We start from the raw sequence: 27,947 nt of genomic DNA on the forward strand, positions 1-27,947 counted from the left end.
ATAGCAACCGTTGTGTCTACAATGTGGGATGACTTTGAGTACCACCATGCTTACAGAATTGAGGTATGGACTTGATACCAAAGTATCGGTTCTTCTGACATCCCTAGTTAGCACAACCTCACAGAGCTGCTAGCATGGCTGTAGACTCTTGTTCTAGCTTGACTATATTTAAAATTTTTAGATAATGTTAAAAGTCGATGTTCTAGTGGTAATATAAAACATATTTTTCACTCTTCAGACAGTAACTGTGACCTTGGTAATGTCAGTTTATTTATTATGGCTTTGAGCTTCTTTGAACAAATGATTATATGCAGAATTGTATTAAACATCCAGAAAATAGCCTAAAGGTATGGCAATTTCAAAAGTGCTACTGCTTAAATACGCTCAAGCTTCTTTGGATACTGAATATTATATACTGTGTGCGACTCTCTTAAAATGACATAGCTCGGACTGAAAATTTTTGGATGATCTTTGGGTCCTCCCCCTGAACCCATCTCTCAAAGAACAGTGATTTATTTTTGAAGAAAATGTCTCTATTGTTCCAAATCAGGTAACTGTGTGGTGAGAAATTGTATTTAAAGACCATGCTAGAAGGACCTGTTCATGAAATGCAGATAATTTCACAGGGAGTTTCTCAAGATTGTAATTACAACATAAAATAAAACTTAGGCCACCAAATCTAGAGAAAATGTGATGGGGAATAAAGTTCCATATTGAAGTGTTTTTTGCTTAGTCCAGTTGATCTTGAAAGTATTATTTAGTGTAGTAAAATCCAGTTTAGTTTAGTTTATTCATTCATTTCAAACCAAACAAAATAATATAACACATACAACATAACAAATCCACAGGACACCACTGATAACAAACAATGTAACAACCACAAACGAACAACAACAACACAGTTTGAAAGGGGGATGGAAGAAGCTAGGCCTGTCAGGATAACAAATTTTGCTGGGCGATTAATTGCGTCAGAAATTATTGCGATAAGTGATAATATTGCGTAATATTGTGCTTTTAAGACCATTTTTATTATTGTTGTAATTTTGCTGTTTTTAGACCATTTTTTAAACTTATATAATGATAACAAAGGCATATTGATGCAAGTACACCCTTTTAAAGATAAATAAACATTTATTTAACAAGAATATTTAGGAATGCAAAAAAAGAAAACTTGAATATCCGAAATAACACGTGAAAACATCAAAATAAATAAATAACAACATGGAACATGGAACATGAACATGGAACATGCAGCTGGCCTGCTAAAAGACTTTGAGAAGGGCCTGGAGGGCCACTGGGACATTGTTTGCAACAGCCTTACCTGACCAGGCTTGTGTTTGTATTTTGCTCATTCATGAAATGTATTTATTTATTTTGCTATTCACATTTATTTATTTATCTTTTCTGCTTCTTCCCTTTCTGTAAAGTGAGTCAATAATAATCAATTAGACTGTGTTAATACTGTCCCTGTATCACTCCAGTTCTGTCTGGCGTTGGATTCATGATTGTGCAAACGGAATAATGAGAGCATAATATTGTGTTCTGCTATTTGCTGGGTGTCACTCTTGCATCCCCCACCCCCTTTTATTTATTTATTTATTTATTTATTTAATTTTTAATTTTTTGTGTCTTTTATTTAGTGTTCAATTGTGGGTTTATTTTGTGTTTTCTGTGTTAATTTGGTGATTTGTCTGTTTGTGATATTTGTAATAAAAAATCTTAATAGCAAGAAATAAATAAAAATAGACTGTCAGTCTCTCACTCTCAGGTGTGCAGTTAAGTTGGTCGTATTTGTTGTTTTTGTCGAGATGGTTTTAGAACAAACCTGGCACACCGGCTCGTCCAAATTACTGAGCTCCACCCTGTCATTTGGTTTAAATCCAAAACACTCCCATACGTGGCATTTGGTTTTTAAGTTCCCTGTCTTTCTCACGCTCAACTCACTTTTTATTTTCTCCGCCTCGTCTCCACCTCACGAAGATCGCACTGTGTGTGTGTGTGTGTGTGTGTGTGTGCGTGCGTGCGTAAAATGCGCCCATTCAAACTGCAATTTTTTTATCCCACTTTCATTAAAGCATAATAAATGCATTTTATTATATCTGGGTGTCAGTCTGGGCTTTGGCCTTGGAATTGATCTTTTTTTTTTTAAAATATTGGAAATAGTATTAATGTATGATATTTTTTAAAGCTACCTTATGCAAAGCACAATTTCCCGTTTATGCAAAGCACATTTTTTGCGCTTAAGACTGGTTCACATTACACGACTTATAATCTTTTGAGTGTTCACACCTGGTGATGTGTGTCTGTATGTACAAGATAAAGTCTGACTGCTGAAAAAAATATGTCAATATTGCAGCTTTTTTACATGCTCTCTCTGTCTCTCCTTCGCTCTCTGTCTCTCTCATCTACACACAAACATGTGTGTTAAGTGCCAATGGGGAAATAACATATGACAGAGCATAATTTAGCGCACATCATCTGCCTCACTGCTGTCGTAACACCTCACAGAGAAAATATCAAGGAGCACTGGTTATTTCCCTCAGTGCTTTCACAAATGCCTGTGGGTGGGCAAAAAATATGATGATATTATCCCATGAACAAAATAGTGTGTCTGCTGAAAAGGAGCCAAAGGAAAATGAGATGGAGGCAGTGTGGTGTTAAAAATGCCCCTGATACTCACCATCAGCCTGCGATGCTTATTGAACTCCACGGTGTGATCGTACACTCTGATCTTAAGCTCCTGTAATCTGTGGTGTTCCTCATTTTCATCACTGTCGTCATCATGTTTGTCATCATCGTCATCTTCATCTTCATCTCTAACTCTGCGACTGTGGTCTTCTTCACTGCTACTGTCATCATAATGGTGACTATCATCGTCATCATGTGCGATATTGATGCCCTCGATGTAGACGTGTGGAAGGTTATTTGGCAAGTTGTTGGTTCGGACCAGCACGTACGAGTGCTCACCCTCAAAGTCATGCTTCATTTTATCAAAGGTTCTGTACTCTGGGTCTCCTGTGATGGTGCACTCACTGAAGCCTGTGGAGCAACACATGTAGAGCAATTAACACATGAGTGAACAAGATGTAACATAGTTTGTATACGTCACAGAGTTAAATGTTTAGAGTTACAGCACCTGTGGACTGGCAGTAGTAATCGCCCTCCTCATTTTGAAGACAGACAGCATTTCCATCGCACTCATCATCGTCATCACAGTCAATCTCCCCCATGCCATCGTCTTTCTCACATTCACATTTCTGACGACAGTGGTCGGTGTACCACACTTCATTGAACTGACAAAAAAAACAGAGTCATTGTAATAGTAGGACATCAGTGTCCACATGCACCATTTTTGGCAGTAATACTCATCCTTTCAGAAGGTAGACCTGAGCATTTGACACTATTCAAGACTTGTGGCGTCACTGAAGAGTCATTTTACTACTCACATGATGTTTGGTGCCATTCCTGTCCACACATTCACATTGTTGGATGGGCACACAAACCCCCCCTCTCCGTACAAAACCGTCATCACATACACATCCCGGCACACAGCCATCATCATCACTGCAGCGAGGCGGGCCATTCAGGTATGTACAGGTTGGACTACAGGCAGGGATACACGTGGTGTAATGACTGTTCGCTGGGCAGGATGGTGCTAGAGAGACAGAGTGGTAGAGACAGAGTATATACTTAGATCTAAACGTAGAGTCTGGGTACTAATATGTAAAGAAGGATGTGCATTATGGAGAAAGGGAATTGGCTTGGGCAGTATCATGGTGTTACGGTATTCCAGGGTATTTAGAAATCCTGACTCTATGATTTTCATTGCCGCCGAAAATACAGATGCCCCTCTTTCAGTTAAACTCACACTGAGATGCTGTATTGAGGGTGTATGTATTATATGTATGTAGTGCCACACATTGATTCTATCAAATACTGTATACCCTGGTGAAATTTAAGGAGTGTTTGAAGGTATGAACAAAATACATACAACCCAAGTTTGATAAGGAAATAAAAACTTTAAACTTACTTGGTACAGGTGTAGTTGGTGGTTGTGGTCTAGCTGTTGTAGATTGTGGCATAGCTGTAGTTGTAGGCTCAGGTCTTTGTGTTGTTGAATGTGGTTTAATGGTTGTGGTAGGTGGTCCGGCTGATGTTGTGGGCTTTGGTGTAGTTGTTGGGGTTCAAGGGTGGTTGGTGGTTGAGGTTTCACGGTTGTTTGGGGCTGTGGCTGAGTTTCAGATGGAGGTTGTGGTCTAGCTGTGGTTGGAGGTTGTGGTCTAGCCGTAGTTGGTGGTTGTGGTCTAGCTGTGGTTGGAGGTTGTGGTCTAGCCGTGGTTGGTGGTTGTGGTTTAATGGTTGTTTGTGGCTGAGTTTCAGTTGGAGGTTGTGGTCTAGCCGTAGTTGGAGGTTGTGGTCTAGCTGTGGTTGGAGGTTGTGGTCTAGCCGTGGTTGGTGGTTGTGGTTTAATGGTTGTTTGTGGCTGAGTTTCAGTTGGAGGTTGTGGTCTAGCAGTAGTTGGAGGTTGTGGTCTAGCTGTAGTTGGAGGTTGTGGTCTAGCTGTAGGTTCTTGACTTTCTGTTGTTTGGGGTTGGGGTCCACCTGAGGTTTGGGGTTCATTAGGTGTAGCTGGTTGCCCTGGTCTTGTTGTCATTTGAGGGTTTTCTGTAATTTCAGGTTCTGGTTGCTCAGAAGTTTCAAGTCCTGGGTGCTCTGTTGCTGGTGGGTGGGGTCTAGATGTGGTTATTGTTGTTGATGTTATTGGTAGCTGTGGTTTTGTTGTTGAGACATTAGGATTTGAAGTTTTTGGAGTTGTAGTTGTTGCTGGCTTTAAAGGGGTTTGTGTGTCACAATTGGTTGTGGCTGCTGTTGTTGTGGGGGTAGTTGTTGTTGTTGTTGTGGCGGTGGTTGTTGATGGTCGCTGTGGTTTTGATGAAGTTGCTGTTTGTGGTTGTGCAGCAGTTGGGCTGTTGGCTGGAGGACGCTCTGGACCTTGTGTTACAACTGGATTGAAGGTTGATGGGGCAGGTTTTGTTGGTTTGGCCACGTCTGTAATTACAGTTCACAATCCAGTCAGTCGCACTCATTTTCAGTTGTGATGTGTTTGAATTGGATTGAATGTCAATAGGAGGACATAATTACCTGTGCAATGCCCACGGTGAAGTGATACATCATCTATGGCAACATCAGACTGATCATTGGAACCTATACGTCCCTCAAATATGATCTAAAAATAAGTGCGCAGGTTAATACTAAAGTACTGTATGTTTTTTAGATTGATTGTGTCCAATTGCACTCATTCTTTGTGGCAGGTAGCAGTACCCTATTAGTGTTTTGCTCTGTTTTGCACATTAGATGGTTTAGGAGAAGAAACCTCTCACCTGGAAAGCTCCAGTTGTTGTGATGTCCACCTGAGCCAGGTGCCACATATTTCCTTGGTTATTTCTCTTCCTCCAAACAGCATTGGCTAAGTTGTTCTGGAGCAGGTAAACATGGAGGCCCATTGTGTCTGCTGAGCCGTACATATGGTACCAGAACTGCAGACACTGAGGACCAGAGTCAGAACACTCAGTGCTGATAAGACGAGACGTGTCTCCACGTGTTTTCAGCTTCCAGGAATTGTCTACAGATCCTTGCAACATGGGGCCGTGCATTATCATGCTGCAACATGAGGTGATGGTCGTGGATGAATGGCACAACAATGGGCCTCAGGATCTCGTCACGGTATCTCTGTGCATTCAAAATGCCATCAATTAAATGCACCTGTGTTTGTTGTCAATAACATACGCCTGCCCATACCATAACCCCACCACCACCATGGACCACTCGATCCACAACGTTGACATCAGCAATCCGCTCACCCACACGACGCCACACACGCTGTCTGCCATCTGCCCTGAACAGTGAAAACCGGGATTCATCCGTGAAGAGAACACCTCTCCAACATGCCAGATGCCATCGAATGTGAGCATTTGCCCACTCAAGTCGGTTACGACGACAAACTGCAGTCAGGTCGAGACCCCGATGAGGACGACGAGCATGCAGATGAGCTTCCCTGAGACGGTTTCTGACAGTTTGTGCAGAAATTCTTTGGTTATGCAAACCGATTGTTGCAGCAGCTGTCCGGGTGGCTGGTCTCAGACGATCTTGGAGGTGAACATGCTGGATGTGGAGGTCCTGGGCTGGTGTGGTTACACGCGGTTGGATGTACTGCCAAATTGTCTGAAACGTCTTTGGAGATGGCTTATGGTAGAGAAATGAACATTCAATTCACGGGCAACAGCTCTGGTGGACATTCCTGCAGTCAGCATGCCAGTTGCACGCTCCCTCAGAACTTGCGACATCTGTGGCATTGTGCTGTGTGAAAAAACTGAACATTTTAGAGTGGCCTTTTATTGTGGCCAGCCTAAGGCACACCTGTGCAATATTCATGCTGTCTAATCAGCATCTTGATATGCCACACCTGTGAGGTGATGGATTATCTCAGCAAAGGAGAAGTGCTCACTAACACAGATTTAGACAGATTTGTGAACAATATTTGAGGGAAATGGTCTTTTGTGTATGTAGAAAAAGTTTTAGATCTTTGAGTCCAGCTCACGAAAAATGGTTTATATTTTTGTTTAGTGTATATATATATATTTTTTTAAAGATATTTTTTTGGCCATTTTGCCTTTATTGGACAGGCCAGGTAAGCGTGGGGGGGTGGATGACACAAGTACGCCGGTTGTTTGTAGCGCTGGTCATTTCTTTTTATATCGTTTATATGTATCACTCTCTGCAAACGATAGAGTTTGAAAATGAAGCGCGGCTGCGGCTAGAGAATAACGTTAATGTGTTGATGCACTGGAGACGCCGAATTAATATATCAACCCGATTCCGGAGAAGGCGCATTTACATTAATGTTAATATTAAATAGGTCTATCAATATTTCATTCTGTTTTCCGTGACTGAACAGTTCACAGGTGTCCCACTTTGTTACTGTCCTGTTTGTCATCAAGTAGCCTAACGTTAGTGTCACTAGATGTGTCCATAGATTAGTTCTGTGGCAGCTTTTTGATACACAATACTCATATTCCCCTTCACATTCCGATTACTACATAGACTATGAAGCCTGTACGCTATTTTTTTTTATTTTTTATTTTTGCAGCAGTCATAGCAGGTCTTGTGGGGTTTTCCTGTTACACAGTTGTCAGTAGATACCAAAGTTGTCAGGCGACAGGGTCATGGGCACCCAAGGCTCACTGATACATGTGGGGAGTAAAGGCTAGACCCATCCCACAGAAGAGCACAAATTGCTGAAAAAGTTAATACTGGCTATGATAGAAAAGAGAAGGAGACAGGGCATATCTTGCTTCCCAGTATGTATTGACATGCCACAACCTCAGAGACAGCAAATGACCTGGACACACACACAAATGTTTTCTGTTTATTTTATACTGTGGCAGAATGCTCCACTTCACTTGAACTTCAGAAATACTTGTGAAAATATAGCTTGTGTGAAAGCCACCACACAAATTAATCAATAAAAGACCTTCACTACTGAAAAGCTATTTGATTAAAAAACTAGTGACGCTAACACCATGATAATGACAAATGTAGCTTAACCAGTAATGCCGCTACTTGTAGTGACGTTATTGCCCAACAATTGAGAATGCATGTGTGTGCTGGGTGTGTCAAGGTAACTCTAAGATCTTATCTTGATCTTTTCTAATAGCATCTATTGTCCATTCTGGAAGAGGGATCTCTCCTCTGTTGCTCTTCCTACAAGTTTTTCCGTATCCATATTGAAGATCTCAGGATAGAAGATATTCTATTGCTGTACATATTGTAAAGGCCATTGAGGCAAATGTGTGAAATTGAGCTATAAATAAAACTGGCTTAACTTGATGTAAATCTCTCTTAGACCACGTTTGCTTTACAGCATAAGTCAAACAGGTTTTAGATAGAGACCAAGTGCATTCATTCCAGACAACACAGGTTTACTTTTAATGACAGCTAAGCTAATGCCAGAGCAACTGCCCTCTTGAGATCACTATAATCTGTTTGTACTGTGGTAATATTTGTGTCATGTTAACTGTATGTTTTTGATGATCAGAGTCCATGATCTGTTGACTCCACTGGACGACAAAGATCTTGATGAAACGGTGACTCAGATTCTGCGGCACCATCCAAACTGTGGATACAAAATGATGCTTGGGCACCTGAATGCACAAGGCATCCGCATACAGAGTAAGTCGTTACCCATTGGGATCTGGAGGTAATTTACCAACAGGTTGGCATTTGGGGTTCTTGCTGATATACTGACAACATGGGAAATAAGTCGATTTATTTACTGCCAGGCTGCTCTTAGTCTGCTTGTAACTTAATTGGGAGACTGAGAAAGGGTCAGCTTGGTTTTGGAGTACACCTAATTCTGTGTCCTTTTTTTGCATATTGTAGGGCAACGTGTGCAGGAATCCATGCAGCGCGTGGATCCTCATGGAGTTTTGATGCGCACCCTTCAGCTAAACCCACGAAGGCGCAGGAGGTACTCTGTACCAGCACCAAACAGTTTGTGGCACATCGATGGCAATCATAAATTGATAAGGTGTGTGTAGAACATCATAAACTAGTTTTACAAAATATCATAGCAACCTTAGTCCAGTGAATAATCCTAGCCTTGAAAACCAGATACTTTTTATCCTGTGTTGTCAACTAAGATTTTGATTTATTCATGGTGTGTGAATTGAAGCAGTGGTTTCCAACAGGAGGGTCGTGACTCCCACAAGGGGTCACTGGATTAATCAAAGGGGTTGCGAGATGATAGGACAGGATAGGATACAGAAGACTGATAGTTAAATGCAACATGCGACAAGGGGTTCCAGGCAGTGGCAGTTTCTCCCAGGGGCCAAAGGAAGCCTGACTTCCCCATAAATATATGATAAATAAAATGAAATGTATTGTTATATTATTGTCTTACAGTTTTGCCATTGCCCTTCAAACGTTCCATGTATTATCATATTTTCTTCTTTAGCTGCAGTGAGAGAAACAGCGCCCCTCTGCTCTTCATGCATTACAATGTGTATCTGATGTTCTCTGCTCTGTTTAGTGGTCGTTGAAATCAGAGGAGGCCAGATTCGCCTCCTCTGATTTCATTTAGCCAATCAGATTTAGTTCAGGATCAACACTGAATGGTTACTTCAGTAACTGTGATATCTTTGAGTGATTTATATGATCACTATCATATGGCACCATGATCTCCATACCAAGCTTTCTGGCTTCCTCAATAAAATTTGCCACACACCACTATTGGTCCCAGAGGGACTTTGTTTTATTTTAAGGGCACACTTGCCAGTAAGGTTTGGAAACAATTGATTAAAGGACTGCTTTAATCTAAACACTCCACAGAACCATAAATTGAATAAATCCACTTATTTGGGTGTGAGTGTTTTATAAAAAGTGCAACTTAAAATATTATGTATTTGAACTGCTGGTGACCTAGAACTGAGTTAATCAAGACCTGTATTTGAGTGGGTTTTTGAGGTAACATGTAATGTTTATTCAAGACATTTGAAACACAATACCAAAAGCTTGATTTAGGTAGATCACTGTGTAACACCGGCGTAGGCCTGCACACAGATGTATGATACAGGTAATGGTATTGCTCTTAATCTATGTCCATATCTTTCAGATGGCGTTTTGTCGTGCATGGCGGTATCGATGGCTTTAGTCGTCTCATTGTGTACCTGAAGGCCACCACCAACAATCGCGCAGCAACAGTCCTGAGAAGCTTTCTAGAAGCTGTCAATGTCTACGGTGTGCCATCACGTGTGAGGTCAGATAAAGGAGGGGAAAATGTTGACGTTGCACGCTACATGGTGGCTAATAGAGGACTTGACAGGAATTCACATATTGCTGGAAGGAGTGTCCATAATCAAAGGTAACATTTTTTTTAAATCAAACATTTATCTATATAGTATTTTTTTTTTTGGAAAAGATGGCAACACAAACTTTTTCACTTTTTTCATGGGGCTGAAGTTTTATCCTGCCCATTATTGTTTAATTAAAGGATAATTTTCAAGTCTGTCTTAATACAATATTTATGTGGCCATATGTACGCTAAATGTTTTTATATTGTCTTTAGATTTATATATCATAATATTATATGGCATAAGTGTTGTCTTTTCCTGGTTTTAAATTCTGCATTACAGTAAAGTGATTTTTTTAAAAGTAATTTTCTTTATCAAAAATCTCATTGTGTTAATATTTTGTGAGAGCACTAACAGTCATCCCTACAATATTGTTACAGTATCAGTATCAAGGTATTTGGTCAAAAATATAGTGTCATTCGATTTTGTCCAAATCACCCAGCCCTACTGTACTGTTCAGTAATTTGCAAAATAACCAACATTTATGTTTTTATTATAATAATGCCTCGTAGTGTTTCAATAGATAGTTTCTCCCTCTTTGGTAAAGGTATAGTAACACAGATCATTTTGAGCTTCAGAGATTGTAACTTTCATAGACCCCAAATTGATCTAACTAACCCAGTCATCTCATTTTAACTTAGCTGTACTTAAAAATGCATTCTTACTGTTCTGCCCCACATGTGGTGCTTTGGAGCCCCCTAGTGGTACAAACGTTTATTGTATTTGAGTTCCTACCTTTGACCCTCCTCTCTTGCTGTAGGCTTCTGTTGTTTCTGCCTATTGAGAAGACATGCTGCAGTTCCTTTCCCCTTGCTGCTTTTGGTAGATTTTGAGGGTCTAAGTCTGTAAGTAAAGATTATTTCTGGAGTTTTTGTGACATATAAATGCCTACTGGGATGTAATCCTTACGTATGTCTGTTGTTAAGTGTTTGTAGTTTTACAGTTAGGCTGTAGTAATAGATGCAAAGTGCTAACAGCATTGTCCATTAACATCTGTGTTAAATGGCTTGCAGGCCTAGTTAGCATCAAAGCTACTTATTTTATTCTTTAGAGATAGCTGTACGCAGAATTTGAGTTTTATGTTCATATATATGTATCTGGCCAGCTTGTAATGCCATGTATGTATGTTTCCACAGTTTTACAAAATGGGAAAATCTTCACTAAAGGCCTCAACTTTACTCCGGTTTCCTGAGTCTTTATTATGAGGATTTTATGTTAGCTATCTGCTAAGCTAACCAGAACAAAGCAAGAGCAGAATACTTACACAGAAGAATAACTGCATTCTGTCTTGTCCCCCATGAACCTTTATTGGTTATTGAGACTGAATATTGAATACAGAACATAATGTATTTCCTACAGTTCTGACTTTCATTTCCCAAAACTATCTTAAGGCTGAGATAGTCGCAAAATCAAACTTAAAATCCTTCTTAAGTTTAGATGCGTTTCCCAAAAGCATCGTAATTGAAGACTTAAAAATTAGAGTAGATCAACAAGTGACTCGCGTAGAAGGCTGAGAGCGCCTTTAAAAGAAGCACCAGAACCTGCAGGAGGAACCAAAAACTAAATATTGAATTAAATTTTGTCATCCACCTCCTCACACTCTTCTTGCATAATACTGTGTGTAACCTATGTTGTATGCTACACGCTTACAGCAAGTCTAATACAGAAATTTTCAGAGAATGATGTGGTTTTCCTTTTTTCCATCAGAATAGAGAGGCTCTGGAGAGACGTTTATGTGGGAGCGCTTGATCTGTTCTACACAATCTTTACCAACCTTGAGAGAGAAGGCCTCCTAAATCCGGACAACGAAGTGCACCTCTATGCTCTACACTGGTGCTTCATGTCTCACATTCAGAGACGCCTTGAGAGTTTCCAGCATGGCTGGAACTGCCACTGACTGAGAACTGAGGGAAATCAGTCCCCACTTCAACTGTGGACTCGCCATGAGCATGAGGCACAGCAGGACCCCATGCAGGTTAGAATTCAGTATTTTTGTGTATGATAGGATTTTTATTTTCATAAATAATTTAGGGTAATTTTGAACATTGAACAAATTTTTGATTTTTTTTTTTTAACTAGGTACTATTATGTTACCAGGTAAACAAATGGCGAGGAGTCAGGAGTGTAACCAAGCCAGCAGGAGTGTAACCAAGACTCAGGTGGAGGTAGAGAACGGAGAGGAAGAGGAGGAAGAGGCACAAACAGGCCAGGTGTCCTCCAGAGAGTGTGCCATCATGTGAAGTCTTCATGTCCTGTCGCTGGCCTTGACTTCCACATTATATCTTTTTTTTCTCCAGAGCCACTCAGATGTGATCCTGGTCATTGCCTCATCATTTGATGTTCTTTATTGTTCAAGACGATATTAGAATTTTTTGGACTAATGGAATGTTTCTACTACTCCACATTTCTGGACCTGCTTTAATAGGAGTCATTTCTATAAAACAATACATGTTTATGTATCATGCAAACATTGAGTCATACTGTGGTGAGGTAACTGAATATTCCCACCCCTACTAACATTACTCTACTTCCACTGGCTGTCTTTCACTCTTCCTCAGTAAGCCTTTTGGTTTCATCCTTAATGAAGAGTACAACAGCCTATAAAGAACCTGCCATATTTTCAACATAAGGGACCTCCACTGTATAGCTTCAAAATCAAGACCAAGTGTTTCCCATCTATAATATTTATTTGTGTGGTTACCCAGTTAGGTTTTGCCCCTCTTAACATTTTCCTCTGTACTTTCTATTGATATCTTTTTTTGAAAGAGCTGAATGGGAATGCAGATGAAACTGGGTTGGTTGGAAAAACCTGTGGAAATTCTGCATTAATGTGTGATTTTGGGGGAAAACTGATTTACCCCAATCAAACGTTAGCCTGTGAATCCACTGCTGGTTTGCAACCAGTTGTCAAGTGTTGGACTTAAGAATTCAGACCACCACAAATGAAGTCCAGACCTTTGGGTCAGACCCCCCCGCTTCATCTCGGTCCTCCATGCTTCTCCTCTTCTTTGTTTCTTCAAAGATAGCTACAATGAAATGTGATAGTTGATCTGATCTCAGTCTTACTTGGGGTGAGTCAGCAGCAGTGACCAGTTAACATCAGATTCTTCTGAACAGTACACTATGTATATGTGAATGAAAACCTTTAATGCACACTAAAAATCTGGAGTCCTGCGACAAATAGTTGATGTGTAACAATTACTGAAATGCATGTAAGCACACTGCAGAGTGTAGAGATGAACCTGTGACAGCATCAAAGACCTGTAACATCATTAGATTTCACAGCCATAGACGTGTTCGCTCTGTTATAATAAGAGTCGTGATGCAGCAACATTGCTGGTCTTAAAACACTGAGTGACCAACGTGTGGCTGCACTTGTACCTGCTGCATGTGGGTTTGGTGTGTTGATCCCAGTTAAAAGAAACGCCATCTTGACTGGCTTCATCAGTGTGAAATATTAAACTGACGGAACATTTAAGTAAACACAAGGTAAACGGTGAAAGCAACACTTCTATGAGGTGATGTTCAGATTATCCCCAGCTGTATCCTCGTGTTGTTTTTGCAGTACATTGTACAAGAGTTGCTGTTATTGTTTACACAGCTTGTGTGCCATCTTGGGAAACTCAAATTTTTTTCTTGTGTGTTTGTATGCTGTGCTTTATATTACTAGTTAAGTTTCTATAGAGCTTTTGTCAATGTAATCTGTTTACATGAAATATTATTATGTTGTGTTTAGGACCTCTGGGGTGATTAAGGTTGGGTGTTTGTGATCTGAAAAGAAGGGTAAGGATAGAATGTGATAACATTGAACACTCCTATAGTCTTTACATGGTAAGAGAAGGATATGAAAACAATTGAGTTTCATAAGTGACTGACTGAACATCTGAATTAGATGAAGTCAGGCAGTGTGATGTGATTTAAGTCTTTGATATGTGATGGACTTGGTCCAGTCTTTTGATTTAACCCTCCTATATTTTTAAGGAGTTGCAATAAAAACAATCCCCAACAGTGTCACAAAAAGTGGCCAAACTGCCAAAGCTACTTTGACCTGTAACTCCAAGTTTAATGTAGAATTAAATATTGTTTAGAGCCTCTTAATCAAGATCCAATCTTATCAAAAGTTACTTCTGAAGTACATGAAAAGTTGTTGTTTGGAAGCAATTGTTGCGTATTAGTATGCATGAGCATCAGTTTGTTCTTTAAACAACACATTTTGTAACAGATTTGCGGAAATAATGAATTACCAATGAACTGAAATGTTACGTTTCAGTCAGGTGAAATGAAAAAAGCTCAGCTCTGAATGAATACTGAACAGAAGCACCCAAGCTTTAATCACTGGAGAGACCTGGTGTTCATGTAAGTGGGGTTGGGGTTGAATTATTCATTCATAATCAACTGTTGTTGTTGAACTACTTTTTGTACCCACAAACGTTTTACATATAAAACGAAAAAAAAAAAACAACCTCGTGCTTTATTAAGCAGTGGTCAGGGTTCCCCCACTTTCTCACAGACAAAATTTAAACACTTTTCAATGACTTAAGGACCCATAATTTTATTTCCAAGACCATTCACAAGTTTGAAGTACATGAACAGAAGTGCACTTTAGATCATTATTGTTAGAAAATTAAACAAACCTTTTTCATTTCCTGATTGTTGGTCCTAAAGGAAATTTTAGAGGTCCTGGAGATTTTTGAACAATACCCTTTAACAATACCCCATTTTAACTTGACAGTAGGCTTTCCGCCGATCTGATCGGCCCAAAAATTCTGATCGTGTGCAGCCTACTTGACAGTGTTACAACCAAGAGACCTAGACACATGTTGAGTAACAGTCTACTCAGACCAATCCAAAGCCACTGTCGACACTACAAACTGCGGCAAGGAGGTCTCTTTCGAAGAAGCTGTGTGTACTAAAATGCCCTGGGATTTTAAGCAGGTGGAAGCAGGTAGATGACTTGAAGAAGTTGCTCTCCACCACTTCAATATCCAACTCTCTGGGAAGCACATTCCAGCCCACCCAGAACGGCACAAGTTTTCCAAGAATGTCTGAAGAAGCTACCACAGGAGAGAAGAAAATATTTTTTTCAGTTGTCGAATGATTTTGGAACAACAGCAGTTATTAATGCAGAAACAAAAGATTCACCACAAAATTTTAATTCAATTGTGCTGTGGGATGTTACTATAGCAGACATCCCACAGTTGAGCAGAAAATTAGCACACTCGTGTCACCAACTAATTTCTGTCCCCATTACAGAGGGTAAATACACATTTACTTTCTGGGAATGTAAATCATAAGTTTCATCACAATACAATAGTACAGCAATTCTTTGGAGAACGCTATGTTTGCTGATACACACAAACAAACATACTCACAAAGTCTACCATGATATGATTTAAATTCAATTCAAGAGACTGCGATAGGAGACGATATCATATGCACATTTCATTTACAGTATATCAACTCACCAAAAGCAACTAAAATATGATTTGACAATTTTCAAGCTCCTCTAGACATTTAAATTAAAAACAATCTATTCATTTTAATAGAAATTGTAAAGATTGTATATATTAGTATACTCGTCGCTCTTTTGTGGTGGTTTAGTTTTTGCGGTTAAAAAGCTGGACAGTTTCAAAATACAAAAGGTGCATCTAGATGATGATATTGATAAATATTTTCACTTTACAATGATTATATTGGATTGTTTATTACTTAATCAATGTTATGATCCATATCAATGTATCGTTACACCCCTATTACTTACCATTTTCAATAAATGCTCTTAGGAATCCTGTGGCCCGACATGCATCTTCTAAAGACACATCACTGTCTTCTTCTTCGTCTTGTGTTGACCAGTTAATCTTGTCCAAGACCATCTGACAAAACATTTTTTTGAAAACAATTAACACCTGCTTCTCCATACAGATTACAGTTGTAGTGTTGTAAGGGCATGGTCAGGTTTTAATGTGTCTAAAGAAACATACTGATAGTTTTGCATGTGGAAAACAACTAAAAAATACTATCCATTTCTGCTGACCATTTTCCAAATCATCCATACGTTTTTTTGATTGATTTCCTTTCCATTCAGGCAGCCATTGATGTTCATTAATTTATAGCAAAATCACCTTGCAGATACTTCAAGATGATCATGTTTGAGCAGTATTTGCTCATGCAATGACATTGTAAGTATAGCTGAATGTAAAAGTGATGCAATGATGACAATTTAGCGCATTACAAGTTTCAGGTCTCTCCTGAGAAGGGCTGCAAGTAGTGCTGGGTATCGATTCAGATTCAATTACAAAATAAGACCAACTTCCATGGGCTAGGATTGTTTGAGTTTGTGCATTTACCTGTGGAGTGCACTGCATGTCAGACATTCTTGGTAAAAGGAGTGGAATTGTGTCTTTCCTCTCTGTTAACAAAGGCCAGATCAGCGTCTCCTTTAAACCCCGTCTTAACTGCTTGACTTGTCTGGAGGTTCTTCCAAGGACCTGCAAAATATTTGAATCACAACAGAAAAGGCAAGAATCCTTACTAATCTTCAAGACATATCTCAACAAACCCATCAGCATCCATTTGTGCATCTTGTGGGGGGAAAAAAGCCAAAACCCAGTCCATCAAAAATCAAACTGATCAGTCAGTGGATTTATGACCTTTTAAGTACAGAATACTCACAGCATGGAGGAGCAGTTTGTCAAGCAGCCATCTCCTGTTCTCAGATGTGACTCGTGGCAAATCCCAGGACATTGCCAGCTCATTGATAGCCTGCTTATCTTCAGACGATAATTCTGCTGTGCCATCCAGCTAATAATGAAAATAACATTTAACATAAACATTTAATATCCCAAGAAGACTTAAACCCCTTTCACATATAAACTCCAGTCAATGTGTGGAGGATCAAGTCTGGACATAGTCCGGAGTCGCCCTTTCACACATGTAGCACCCATCAGGAGATTGTCCGTCGTGCAAAGTACGCTGTGGTTGTAATTCACCGTTTTTAAGCTTTTCATCATAAATAAAACTGCTTTTATTTTACAAGAAAATACAGGAAGTCCTCTCTCCCATTAGCGTTAGCTTCACAGCGTTCAGGTCCAGTCAAAACAATGCAGCTAAGCCACAGACACACTACACCACTTTCACAGTGATCAGATTGCTGTACTGTTCACCTTACACAACTTTCTTTTTTGTAAATGGAGGTCACACATTAAAGATCTGTCACCAGGAGAAATCCGAGACGACTCTGTCTGGTTTCCAAAGTATGTTTTGTCATGAAAACAAGCAGCAGGAGTGCACTGATTTGCAGCAAAAGACAAGGCAGAAAAAGAAAAGTATATGTGTGAAAGAATGGATTGGGATATGCGGGCGACGAGCATGGTCTGTTGTGCAGACAGAGTTGCAGGTAAATAAATGTTTTTGCGATGGAAATATAGGTGAGCAATTCTGATAGAAACTATATTATTATCCAAAGAGGTGCGTGATGAAACACTGCATGTGTGAAAGGGGCACTATTAAATATGTTAATATTTTATTTTTAATAATTAAATCTGAAAAACCATTGACTGATCTCAAATTACATGTACAACTATTTTATTTCCATTTGTTATCAGCATAAAATTCCTCAAGCAGTTATTTGATAAAACCATGTTTGCTCACAAAACATTCTAGAGTGGCATCTGTCACTCTGCTGAATAAGCAGTATTCAAATTGCAATTACTATGAAAAATATTCATTTATATTTTTTTCCTGATGTCAGATACTCTAACATTAGTACCCCACCCCTACTTACTATCAATAAAAAGGTTTTTGTAAAACATGATCATACCAACTTGATTGTCTCACGGATATCAAGGTCAGCACAATCCTTAATATCTATTGTAGCTTCTTCTGGGGATCCACCAAAGAGCACATGTACAATTGCGGGGCTCAGTCCACCTAGGCATGGCCCATCATGCAGAAAGGAGTGTCCAATCATTCGGCCAGCAACAACGAAAAAGTCACTCTCCAGAAGGAGATGGGAAGTGGAGGGAATCAAGTGGTCTTTTTCACCTTCAAACAGGAGCATTCCCCCTGGCACTTAAAATAACAGAAGAAAACCACATAGAAGGTAACAGAATTGATATAGATATTCCGCTGCCATACAGCACTGGTAGAGTAAATCACAATCAGTTACATCAGTTACAGTATATCAATTCATAGAAAGCAACTAAAATATGATTTGACAATTTTATTATTGAGCTCTTCGAGAGATTTAAATGAAAAACGATCTATTCTTTTTAATAAAAACAATAAAAATAGACCTGTTATACTCATCGCTCTCTTAAGCCATGTTTACATGCAGTGTTTTCCTCAATCTGATTGAAAACAGTCAGATTAAATTAATCTGATTCGATCTGTATACATGAACGCTAAATAAAGCGATCCACGTTGAATCCGCGTATACATGGCCCCAGCTGAAGCCGATTATGTAGTTTCTTTGACATGCGCAAAAGGTCTCTCTCCCACTACCTGCAAATGTGCAAGAGAAGAGGTGCACTTCTGTGTTTACATCTGGAGAAATGGATCCACGTCATGTTTTGTTGGGGACGCTTATTGTGTTGTGTTTTCATTTATTTGCGGCTCTACGGTCTCAGCAGTTCATTATCCTCAAGAGATATTTGGCCAGGAGAAGAACACTGTACTATTTGTTACCTGGAATGATCAGCTTGCCCCTTCCTCCGCAAAAAACTCGGAGCCAGTGGACGAAAAGTACACAGCAAGCACTGGTTGTCTCTACCAAAGAGTATATGCGCACGAGATGATGATCCTCTCTGTCCGTCATCATCTCGTGCGCATATACTCTTTGGTAAGGGTAAAGAGGATGACACCATTGGGGCGGACAACCGTGTACGTATTTCCTGTTTCCTATTTCCCGCGAACGTCAATACGTGACTCCTATGTACTAGGGAGCGCATGCACAGAATGAATAATCCACTCCATCAACCGAATCCACTCTATTCAGCTGTTTATATGCGGCATCAAGCTGATTATCAATCGGCGTAGACTACCTCTTTCAATCCGATTGTAAATTTAATCAGATCCGGGTGAATCGGATCCGCTAAAGTGGTTACATGAGACATTTTGAATCCGATTGACCTATCAATCTGATTATAAGTAGGATTTTTGGACCCATGTAAACGGGGCTTTAGAGTTGTAGTTCAGTTTTTGTGGGTAAAAAAGCAGGTCAGTTTAAAAATAAAGGCATATCTGGATGATGAGGATCGATATTTTCACTTTGCATCGATGATATTGAATTGATCACTGAATCGATAAATCGATTCACATCGAGGTATCGTTACACCCCTATATATATATATGAAAGAAATGGATAGAACAAAAAAAAAAAAAAAAAAAAAACTTACCAAAACTGAGATCAAAACCAACTGAAGTTTGGACATGATTGTTGCGAAGAAATGGCGAGTTACACCATCACCAATTGCTGGATCTCCTAAGCAAACAAAACACACAATACATATATCAGTGAACTGAAAATATAGTTATGGAAATGTAGTTTGTTAACTAAAGAATAAAACACCTATACTTCTGCATAATATTCCCAATAATCATTTTCTACCTGTGTATAACTGCTGTCACTGAGCCTGCACATTCCGGTCTAATTTATGTTGTTTTAATGAGTCTGTCCATCTTTGTTATTTTCCTTGTGATTTGATTTAACAGTAAACACAATTTATATGTATAGGCTGAATGAATACATAAATAATAATTTTGGCGATTAAAACAGTTTTTTTAAAGTGTGTAACACATTTACCCCTCAGTGTGCAAGTCAAAGGGCAAGCCCACTCAACATGCGCCATCTTATAAAAAGAAAGGATTTCCCTTTCCCTGTCCTCTGTGCTGTCTCCAACGTCCACGGCCAGACTTAGTGGTTTTCCGGTCGCATGCTGATTTAATATGTCTTCCTCGAATCTTTTTGCTGCCTTTGTGGTATCTGGCTCTGTTTTCCAATCTAAACACAGTTAAAAATGAGTAAATATAAATTGTATATATATATATATGAGCGAGCGAGCGAGAGAGAGAGAGAGAGAGAGAGAGAGAGAGAACAACAAATTGCTACAATAAAACATGCAATGTGAACATTTAATGTAACAGACCAGAAATGTGACTCTCCTCAGTGAGATAAATGATCTGAGCAGTAGACGCTTGCGGTGGAGGCTGAGGCGGTACTGAGGCTGGCACATTTCCCTGACGTGGCACTGAGTTGTCTCTGTTGCTGGCCCTTGCTGTCTGACTCTCCTGGGGTCTTGTCAGCATGCTCACAGATCTACCTTCACTTTGAGGGGGGTGGGGGGTGCACTTTCTGTGGCTACCTCCATTTGTCCCTCAACTCTGCACTGTGATGGTCTTTAATAAATAGAGATGATTTTTTAATTTATTTTTCATATTGCAAGACACAATTACAAAAATACCGCAAGGTCATATTAAAATTTTAAAAATTCCAATTCAACAGTTCCTTTGAACCAATATCCAGGACATGCAGACACAGTTTGGCTTTAACAGTAACTTCTTTGGAATCAAAAGAGGAACATTTGGGCCCATTTTAAAACATCAAACAGATGCTGTTTGTCATAATGTTTGGTGTTCATATAGTTTTCTTATACACTGGCAGGGACATTAAAACATCTCCAGCAGCCTACTTTTTACTAGATTTTTCTAACTTCATAGCATAGCATCGGCATTGCCTAGTCATTTACTGGGGCTTAAGCCCTGATACAATTTTAAATGTTAACTTATTTTCATCGTAATGTAACATGACACCGTTTAACCACCTCTACAATTCAGAAATAGCTTAACGTCAGTAAACTTTCACCACTTGGTGTCTCTCATACACATACACGCACACACACACACACACACACACACACACACACACGGAGCTCAGTGCTGCTCCTGTCTATCACTTAAACGTAAGTAGTGTTGCATGGTATACCGGTACTAAAATAGTACCGCAGTACTAGAGTATTCCAAAGGGTACTATACTGCATTTGGAAAATACCAGTACTTTTTAAATTGATTCAATTCATTCATTTATTTAATTCATTTATGCACACAAATGCCTTCCTTGTTCCTATTGGAGCATATATTGTGCAAGTGGTGTGTATGACAACACCTGGATCAACACGAGACAAAAAAAACTTGGTGGAACATTTGAGTTACCAAACCGTGACGTCCGTACCGAGGTACTTACCGAACTATGATTTTTTTGGTACCGTTACACCCCTACTATTTATTGTTCTAAAGGTTTGTATCCAAAAGGACTTTTCCTTAGGAAAAGTACTGAAGAGTATCGAAAAGTATCGAAATTCATATTGGTATTGGTACCGAAACAAAGATTTTGGTATCATGACAACACGTAACAACGTAAGATACGCACACTCAAACACCTCACCACCACCCGTATTTGCTGAATAATACACAAAGAACATTATTATTTTTTATTTCTTTTCCTCTCTCTCTCTCTCAATCACACACAGCTACACGCCCCCGTGATTACACATTGTAAAAAAAAAAAAAGTGATTAGGCTACACACCGGAGTATGAAAACTCATGCATAGTTCATGCATTTTACATCAAACCTTGTAATACTGCATATGTTCAATGATTCACTCAAGTTATTCATGTTGTGTTCTGTGTTTATAAAACCTTTTTTTCTGTAAACAGTTCTCTTACTCTTGTGATCAAAAACATTTATCTGAAGCTAAATTCAGAGGCTATATTAATAGTTTTCTAATCAACAATAAATAAACAGTAGCAACTTCTGATCAACTCATCAATTTCAGGTGAAAAAAACACCCACTTCCTGGCTAAGCCACGCCCACTTCTTTATGTTATATTATATGTTACTAGTCCATACCCATGGATACACGTGCCATGACGACATGCAGACTTCTACTGTTACTGTCCTGAAGTAATGTCCATATTTGTACCATCGTTCAGCGCTTTTATTTTGAAGGCAAGATCTGCATATTTCCAGTCTCTTTGGGCTGTGAAGACTTGGGACAATTGAAAAACCAGAAGATCAGAAGACAGGTCACAATTTTCCACCACAATGGGATATTTCATTTTTAAATTTTTAATAAATTTACAAAAAATTCAAAATGTCTGTTTTCACTTTGTCATTATGGGGGAGTGTAGTCAACTGATGAGATTAAACATAAATTTAAACGATTTTAGCAAAAGGCTGCAACATAACAAAGTGTGAAAAAAGTGAAGGGGTCTGAATATTTTCTGAACCCACTGTACATATTGCACTACAAGGTTGGTCCTACACACACAGAGACACACACTATCAAGATGCTCTACAAATGTTGGCTGGTGGTGGACTCTCACTGCCTTATGCCTCATGTCTGATGTATGACTACACATGCAACGTGCTTACAAATGGAATACTTAAGCTCTGTAGAGCCATACCTCATGCATTCATCACTGTGGTCCTTGACTGCTGAAAATGGGAATACTTCACCACATGTGACACACTTTTGAGGTGGTCCAATAAGCTCACCGCTGCATTCAGGTTGAGAAATCTGTAGAGGAGAAAATTCCACACAAAAATAATGATTTAACTCTCATTCATACTCATTATGCATTTTTTTAAGAAAGGAACAGCAGTTTTTAAGTGAGAAACTTACAGGCTCCAGATTCAGGTTTCGTTGAAGAGGTCGAATGAAAATTGTTGCATGGCCAATCTGGGATTGCGGATCTTTTAGATGTTGGACATGGTAGCCTTCGTTGGGACAGGGGACAGGACCAGGTCGCGACTTCGGGTAGTTCCAGATATTTTCAGCAGTTCAAACCCACCCCCCTCTCTGAGTTTCGGAAATGCTGAAAATAGGAATTCCTTGAACTCAGCAGGACTTGTCTGACCACCTGAAAAAAGGAAGACAGCTAACAATATAAATAACAAGTGCAATTACAAACATACAAAGTACTTAAAGGAGTCTGTTAACCCTGATATGAGGGAAAGTGAGTTTTCCGTTTCAGAAAGGGAGGTAACTTAAGCTCTGGGTTACCGCAGTAACAGACTCTATGAACCTTACCTGGTCGGGAGCAGGTTTTGTTCAATGAACCTTGAGTTTCTCTCTGTCCCCTCCCTCTTTCATAGCCACACATGCTGTTTCATTTGGCTTTTTATTGTAGTCATGCCCGAGCTTAACTCAGGGTGAACCTACTCAGAGTTGATTAAGCTAACTCTAATCCGCTCTTCTGGAACTGAAAACTCAAAGTTTCCTATCTCAGGGTAGATCAACTCAGAGTTCAGGGTACACTCAGAGTTTGTTGAACCTCATTTCTGAAATGTACCCCTGGTGAATTTATGGGGCGGGAAGAACAACGAAGCTTCTTTGACAGAAAAAACATGTCAGCTCTTGTCAGTCTAGGGCAGGGGTCGGCAACCTGCGATGGCTCCGGAGCCGCATGCGGCTCTTTCCTCCCTCTGCTGTGGCTCCCGTGGTTTAGAGAGGGCGAGCTCATTTTGGGGGAAAAAAGTGAACAAATAATGGTCATTTAGTTATTTTCGCTGAAATAGTTATTTATTTGGTGATTGAGGTGCTCTTGTGACATTAAAATAGAACTTGTTTTAATATTTTGCAACTCAAACTATGTGCCACGTCAGGTTTTTTCCCACCATGAACTACATCAAAACATCGCTCGCGCCTCACAGATGAGAGCTTGCAATCGTGAAAATCAAAGTGACGTCTTACAACCCTGATATGTTGTACAGTGAAGTTCAGGGGCAGAAATCACATTAACCAGATGAGAGAAACAATTTAATGAGCTATTATTCTGAAAATATATTTTTCTATATCGGACCCTTAACTGATGTATTTGTGTTTCATATTGGTTAAGGGTTGGCTGCTACGCCAGATGAGGAATGACGGCATACTGAAATAGACATTATATAAACTGGCATTATTTGGGGTTGCCCTTATTAATGAAAGAGAATCTGCTGCAGCTGATCCTACAACGCTGGTTTTTTTCTGCCAATCTGAGCCAAAGGCATCCGCCTCGGTGTTTTTGGCCCCCTCCTTGGTTAAAGCATGTGTGTATGGGCATGGGGGGGGCATTCAGATGTAGCGTCTTTTGCGCGCACAGACCCATTACTCTCCATGTAGACGCGCGTCATGCACGCTCACAACTCAAAGCGACGCCGTAGCGGCAACGCCGTAGCGGCGTGCATACGGTGCAACGTGCTTGTTTTTCGTGTCTGTCAATTTAGTGGTCAAATACATCCTGTGGCTCCAAGTGGGTTTTAATATGGTGGGGAAAGGACCCAAACGGCTCTTTTAATGATAAAGGTTGCCGACCCCTGGTCTAGGGGATGACTAAAGTATAAATGCAATAACTAGTTAAAAAAAAAAAAAAAAAAGATTTCCAGGTGATCCATCCTTGAATGTTTTTAAGGTGACTTTTCAATTTGAATCATAAATTCACATCCACAAAACTGAGTCTACACTGTAATCATGCCTTGCATACCTTTAAATGTGAGACGCTTATCCCCCAACCGGGCAGCAGTGAGTCTCTGTTTGGAGAACCGATTGCGGACTACTGTTGTGTTCTTATTCTCCAGACAGCAGAAAGAATGTGTATACGAATAAAGCTGTGTAGACACAGCGTGGGATCGCTGCCTTGCCATTGGCCTTCTCCCTCTGTTCGTATATGGCCCAAAAATTCTTGAAACCTCGGCTGGGATCAAGTGATGAAAACAGGCAATAATCAATATTAGGAAATAATAACACAACTGACAAAACCACCACCACCGACGATGGTGCAAATTAATCTACTGATCAGGTAGTGACAAGTGTCCGGTTCCAGATTTCCATATTCAGTGTGCAAATTCTTCAGATTAAGTGTATGACTGGAGTCTGGAATTTGGCATCACAAAATGCAGAGCTACTTTCAAGAACATTTAGCTTGTAAAACTAAAACTACTTTCAAAAAGTTGTCTGAGTCTGAATCTGAAATTGACAGAAGTACAACTTAAGTGATACTGAGGAAAGTGCAGGTGTGTTTGATTTAGGGACCAGGGCAGGCCAAACCTCACTTAAACAGCCTGAGGATGTGTTTTAAGTTTTAAGGTAGGATAAGAAACAATTGTTAAAGTGGAATCAGGAAAACGCTAAATTTATAGGGAAATTCGTAGTATTCAGTCGCAGACATCTTGGTCACAAACCACATGAGATTTAAATCAAATAGCAGGTGATTGGCATTAAATGACAACTGTGGCCAATGAGCTGAGGCATTGTGCCATATTGTTTGTCAACAAACATCATGAGAATACTAAGAAGTATATAGTTAGTAATTAACTACCTAAACTACATGACCCAAAGTAGTTAAGTACTGACAAAGCTACTGAGATTTGAATGTAGTTAAACTACCACCCAACTCGGCATGGGCCGGACTGGTTTTAGTAGATTCATTTTACTGATTTTTAGGTATTATCCCTGCTGCTGTACTTTATTGCCATAGACTCCTAGGACATTGTCAGCGAACTACTCCACACTTTATATTACCTACAAGCACTTTCTCACACTATAGGAGCTAAATGTGTTGTGTAATGTTCTGAGGTCAGGGTGTAATTCACTCAGTGTATGTGTGGGGCTCAGGTGCACACAGGGCGGATTGTTTGCTCTCGTTGTCAGGTGTCTGACCCAGAAGGGCAAACGGTTTTTGACCGCGGTGGCACGGAGACGTTCATCATGCCACTGTTTTGTTTGTTTATGGACATTTTAAGCAATAAACCCACTTGTGGTGCAACCGAAGGAACGGTGTGGACTTTGACTCAATCGTGGTATGAGAGCATTGATCAAGGCAAAGCGCGTCAACCAGGTTGTTCCGGCGTTAAATGCCTCAGTAGCTCTAGTATCAGGCTGAACTCCTTTAATACACACCACATTGCCCCTACACTAAAGCACTTTATTATAGGAATGTCTTCTGTTGATTTGTTGTATTTATTAACTTTGTAAATTGTTGTCTGTGTAATGTTGTTTTTAGTACTACAGATGGAAATTAGCTTTCTGCTAATTTTTTTTGGAAGTGACTAATGTATGTGCACATTGTCCTATTAAATTCAATTAAAAAAAAATAAAAAATAAAAACATGGTTTAATAATAAAAATGGATTTACACCTGTATCTAGATCAATTACCATAACACAACAGCACAACCTGTTACCCAAATGTAAACTAAAGGAAATCCTAACATACTAAAATCAAAACACAAGATGAAACCTGCTATAAAAGGACTTACAGATACATTAATACAGACACTAACACTATACAATAACTTTATAAACATGTTTTCTTAGACTGTTGAAAGGTTATTAACCTCAGTACTGCTACAGGAGACAGAAAAAATGGATTTACACCTGTATCTACATGAATTACCATTTTTAAAGGCACAATCTGTAATCCAAATGTAAACTAAGGTCGCTTTCACACCAGAGCTGTTTGGTCCGCTTTAAACGGACCAGAGTTCGTTTCCTCGGATAGTCCGCTTCGTTTGGGCAGGTGTGAAAGCTCATCCGAACTCTGGTGCGGATCAAACAAGCGAACTCTGGTCCGCCTGAAAACGTGGGTCTCGGTTTGCTTGCAAGTGAACCCTGGTTCGGTTCGTATGCAGTGTGAAGCTCACCAGACCAAACACCGGACCAAACACAGGACCAAATATACATAATGACGCTATACGCAGTGTGTACGAATAAATTCAATGGTAAATTATGCAAATTAAACAAATTATTTTCTATAGGTTTACTAAAATCATGTATTCTGTGCTAAAATACAACGTATCTCATCTGTATTTATAATATAGCTTGATTCTGCATCTGTATTTACAGCTCATTAGTCCTTACGTGAATGTTTACTGTTGCTATGGCAACAAGTGACCGCTGACATTAGCAGTTGCTAGCTATCTTAGCTGAATTGTCTGAACAACAATAACCCATAAATTCACAATTTGGCATATTTAAACAAAATCAAATCACAACTACCAACAGTCACAGTCCTTAAACCCTTAATCGTCAAAGTTAGAAAAATAACAGAATCAATCCCTGACAAGCTATGATAGCATTATAGGAACAGTTGCGTTCACTAACCTTGTAGCATTCCCTAAAATAATGTGACGAAGCATGAAGGATTTCCCCTCCTACTTTGTCCAATTGAGGAGCGCCCCTTTCAACCACGTGATGCTGCTCAGAAAGTTCGGTGCGCTTCAGAAATCACAGTGTGAAAGCAGAACCAAAACAAGTGATAAATGCAACAATGTTGCGACTTTCAGCTCCCCAATCGAACCAAGTCCGCTTGGTCAGGTGTGAAAACGACCTAAAAGACATTCTAACATACTAAAGGTTGTTGACCTTGCCTTGAACCCGGTAACCAGCACATGCCTACACCCAACTACTACAAACTGTAGTTAAACTAGTAACACTACCTGAACAACAGGTAGTCAAAATGTCAATTGCAGAAACCTACCATCCACCCAGGGGTGCAGATCCAATGTCAGGATTGGGGGGGACATGTCCCCCCCGTCCCCCCCGGGATCTGCACCCATGCGTCCACCGGGTGTCCCGGCGTGTGTTGAGCTAGCAGTGGAGGGGAGTTTGGCGCGCTCACGACGGCACCCGGTGCTGCATGAAAAAATAACAGGGAGGGTAATGAATCATGGTAATCATGGCTGGCTAATCCAGTTAAAGTTAATACTGCAGCTTATATATCAGTCAATATCAATATATAACTGCTAACAGAATGGACTTACTGTGCTCCGCCACTTGACGCAACAGGTCGGCTAGATGCCTCCCGCCCGACGCCATTGTTAGCTAAAGTTACACGTTAGTTACAAAGGGCAATTACAGCGTTGCCAAACTGAAAATGTTGAAGCATCGTGCCACGGGCTCAAAATTATTGTATTATGAAGTAACGTTACCTTACACGAGTCCAAAACACTTTCCGTGCTGCCACCTTCTCCTTCATCCGACAAGGAGAGTGAGGGATATGTT

The 27,947-nt window shown here is 39.8% G+C and overlaps 1 protein-coding gene and 1 long non-coding RNA gene across 5 annotated transcripts; one reads left to right on the forward strand and one right to left on the reverse strand.

Moving 5' to 3' along the window:
• Positions 1-8,080: 8,080 nt before the first annotated feature.
• Positions 8,081-14,329, forward strand: LOC125901612 (uncharacterized). The gene is made up of 6 exons (XR_007451001.1): positions 8,081-8,229; positions 8,440-8,587; positions 9,671-9,919; positions 10,669-10,753; positions 11,616-11,883; positions 12,006-14,329. It is a non-coding gene; the product is annotated as an uncharacterized LOC125901612 (long non-coding RNA).
• A 175-nt stretch (positions 14,330-14,504) lies between these two features.
• On the reverse strand, positions 14,505-27,947 carry LOC125901610 (uncharacterized). 4 transcript variants are annotated; one of them, XR_007451000.1, is made up of 11 exons: positions 27,424-27,947; positions 24,432-24,641; positions 22,589-22,826; positions 22,371-22,483; positions 19,711-19,908; positions 19,304-19,389; positions 17,728-17,978; positions 16,581-16,709; positions 16,256-16,396; positions 15,670-15,781; positions 14,505-14,962 (listed from the first exon to the last, which is right to left on the reverse strand). XR_007451000.1 is itself a non-coding variant. In XM_049597343.1 (10 exons), exons 6-10 carry the CDS (start codon positions 17,965-17,967, stop codon positions 14,745-14,747), a joined length of 840 nt encoding a protein of 279 aa, XP_049453300.1. In that variant the 5' UTR covers positions 17,968-17,978; positions 19,304-19,389; positions 19,711-19,908; positions 21,814-21,952; positions 22,371-22,483; positions 22,589-22,883; the 3' UTR covers positions 14,505-14,744. The 4 variants fall into 4 exon arrangements, 2 of the variants coding, with proteins under 2 accessions (XP_049453300.1, XP_049453301.1); XR_007450999.1 differs by lacking the exon at positions 24,432-24,641 and adding an exon at positions 21,814-21,952 and having other exon boundaries at positions 27,424-27,946; XM_049597343.1 differs by lacking the exons at positions 24,432-24,641; positions 27,424-27,947 and adding an exon at positions 21,814-21,952 and having other exon boundaries at positions 22,589-22,883.

Source organism: Epinephelus fuscoguttatus, linkage group LG15 (assembly GCF_011397635.1).
Source record: "Epinephelus fuscoguttatus linkage group LG15, E.fuscoguttatus.final_Chr_v1".
Lineage (NCBI taxonomy): Eukaryota > Metazoa > Chordata > Actinopteri > Perciformes > Serranidae > Epinephelus > Epinephelus fuscoguttatus.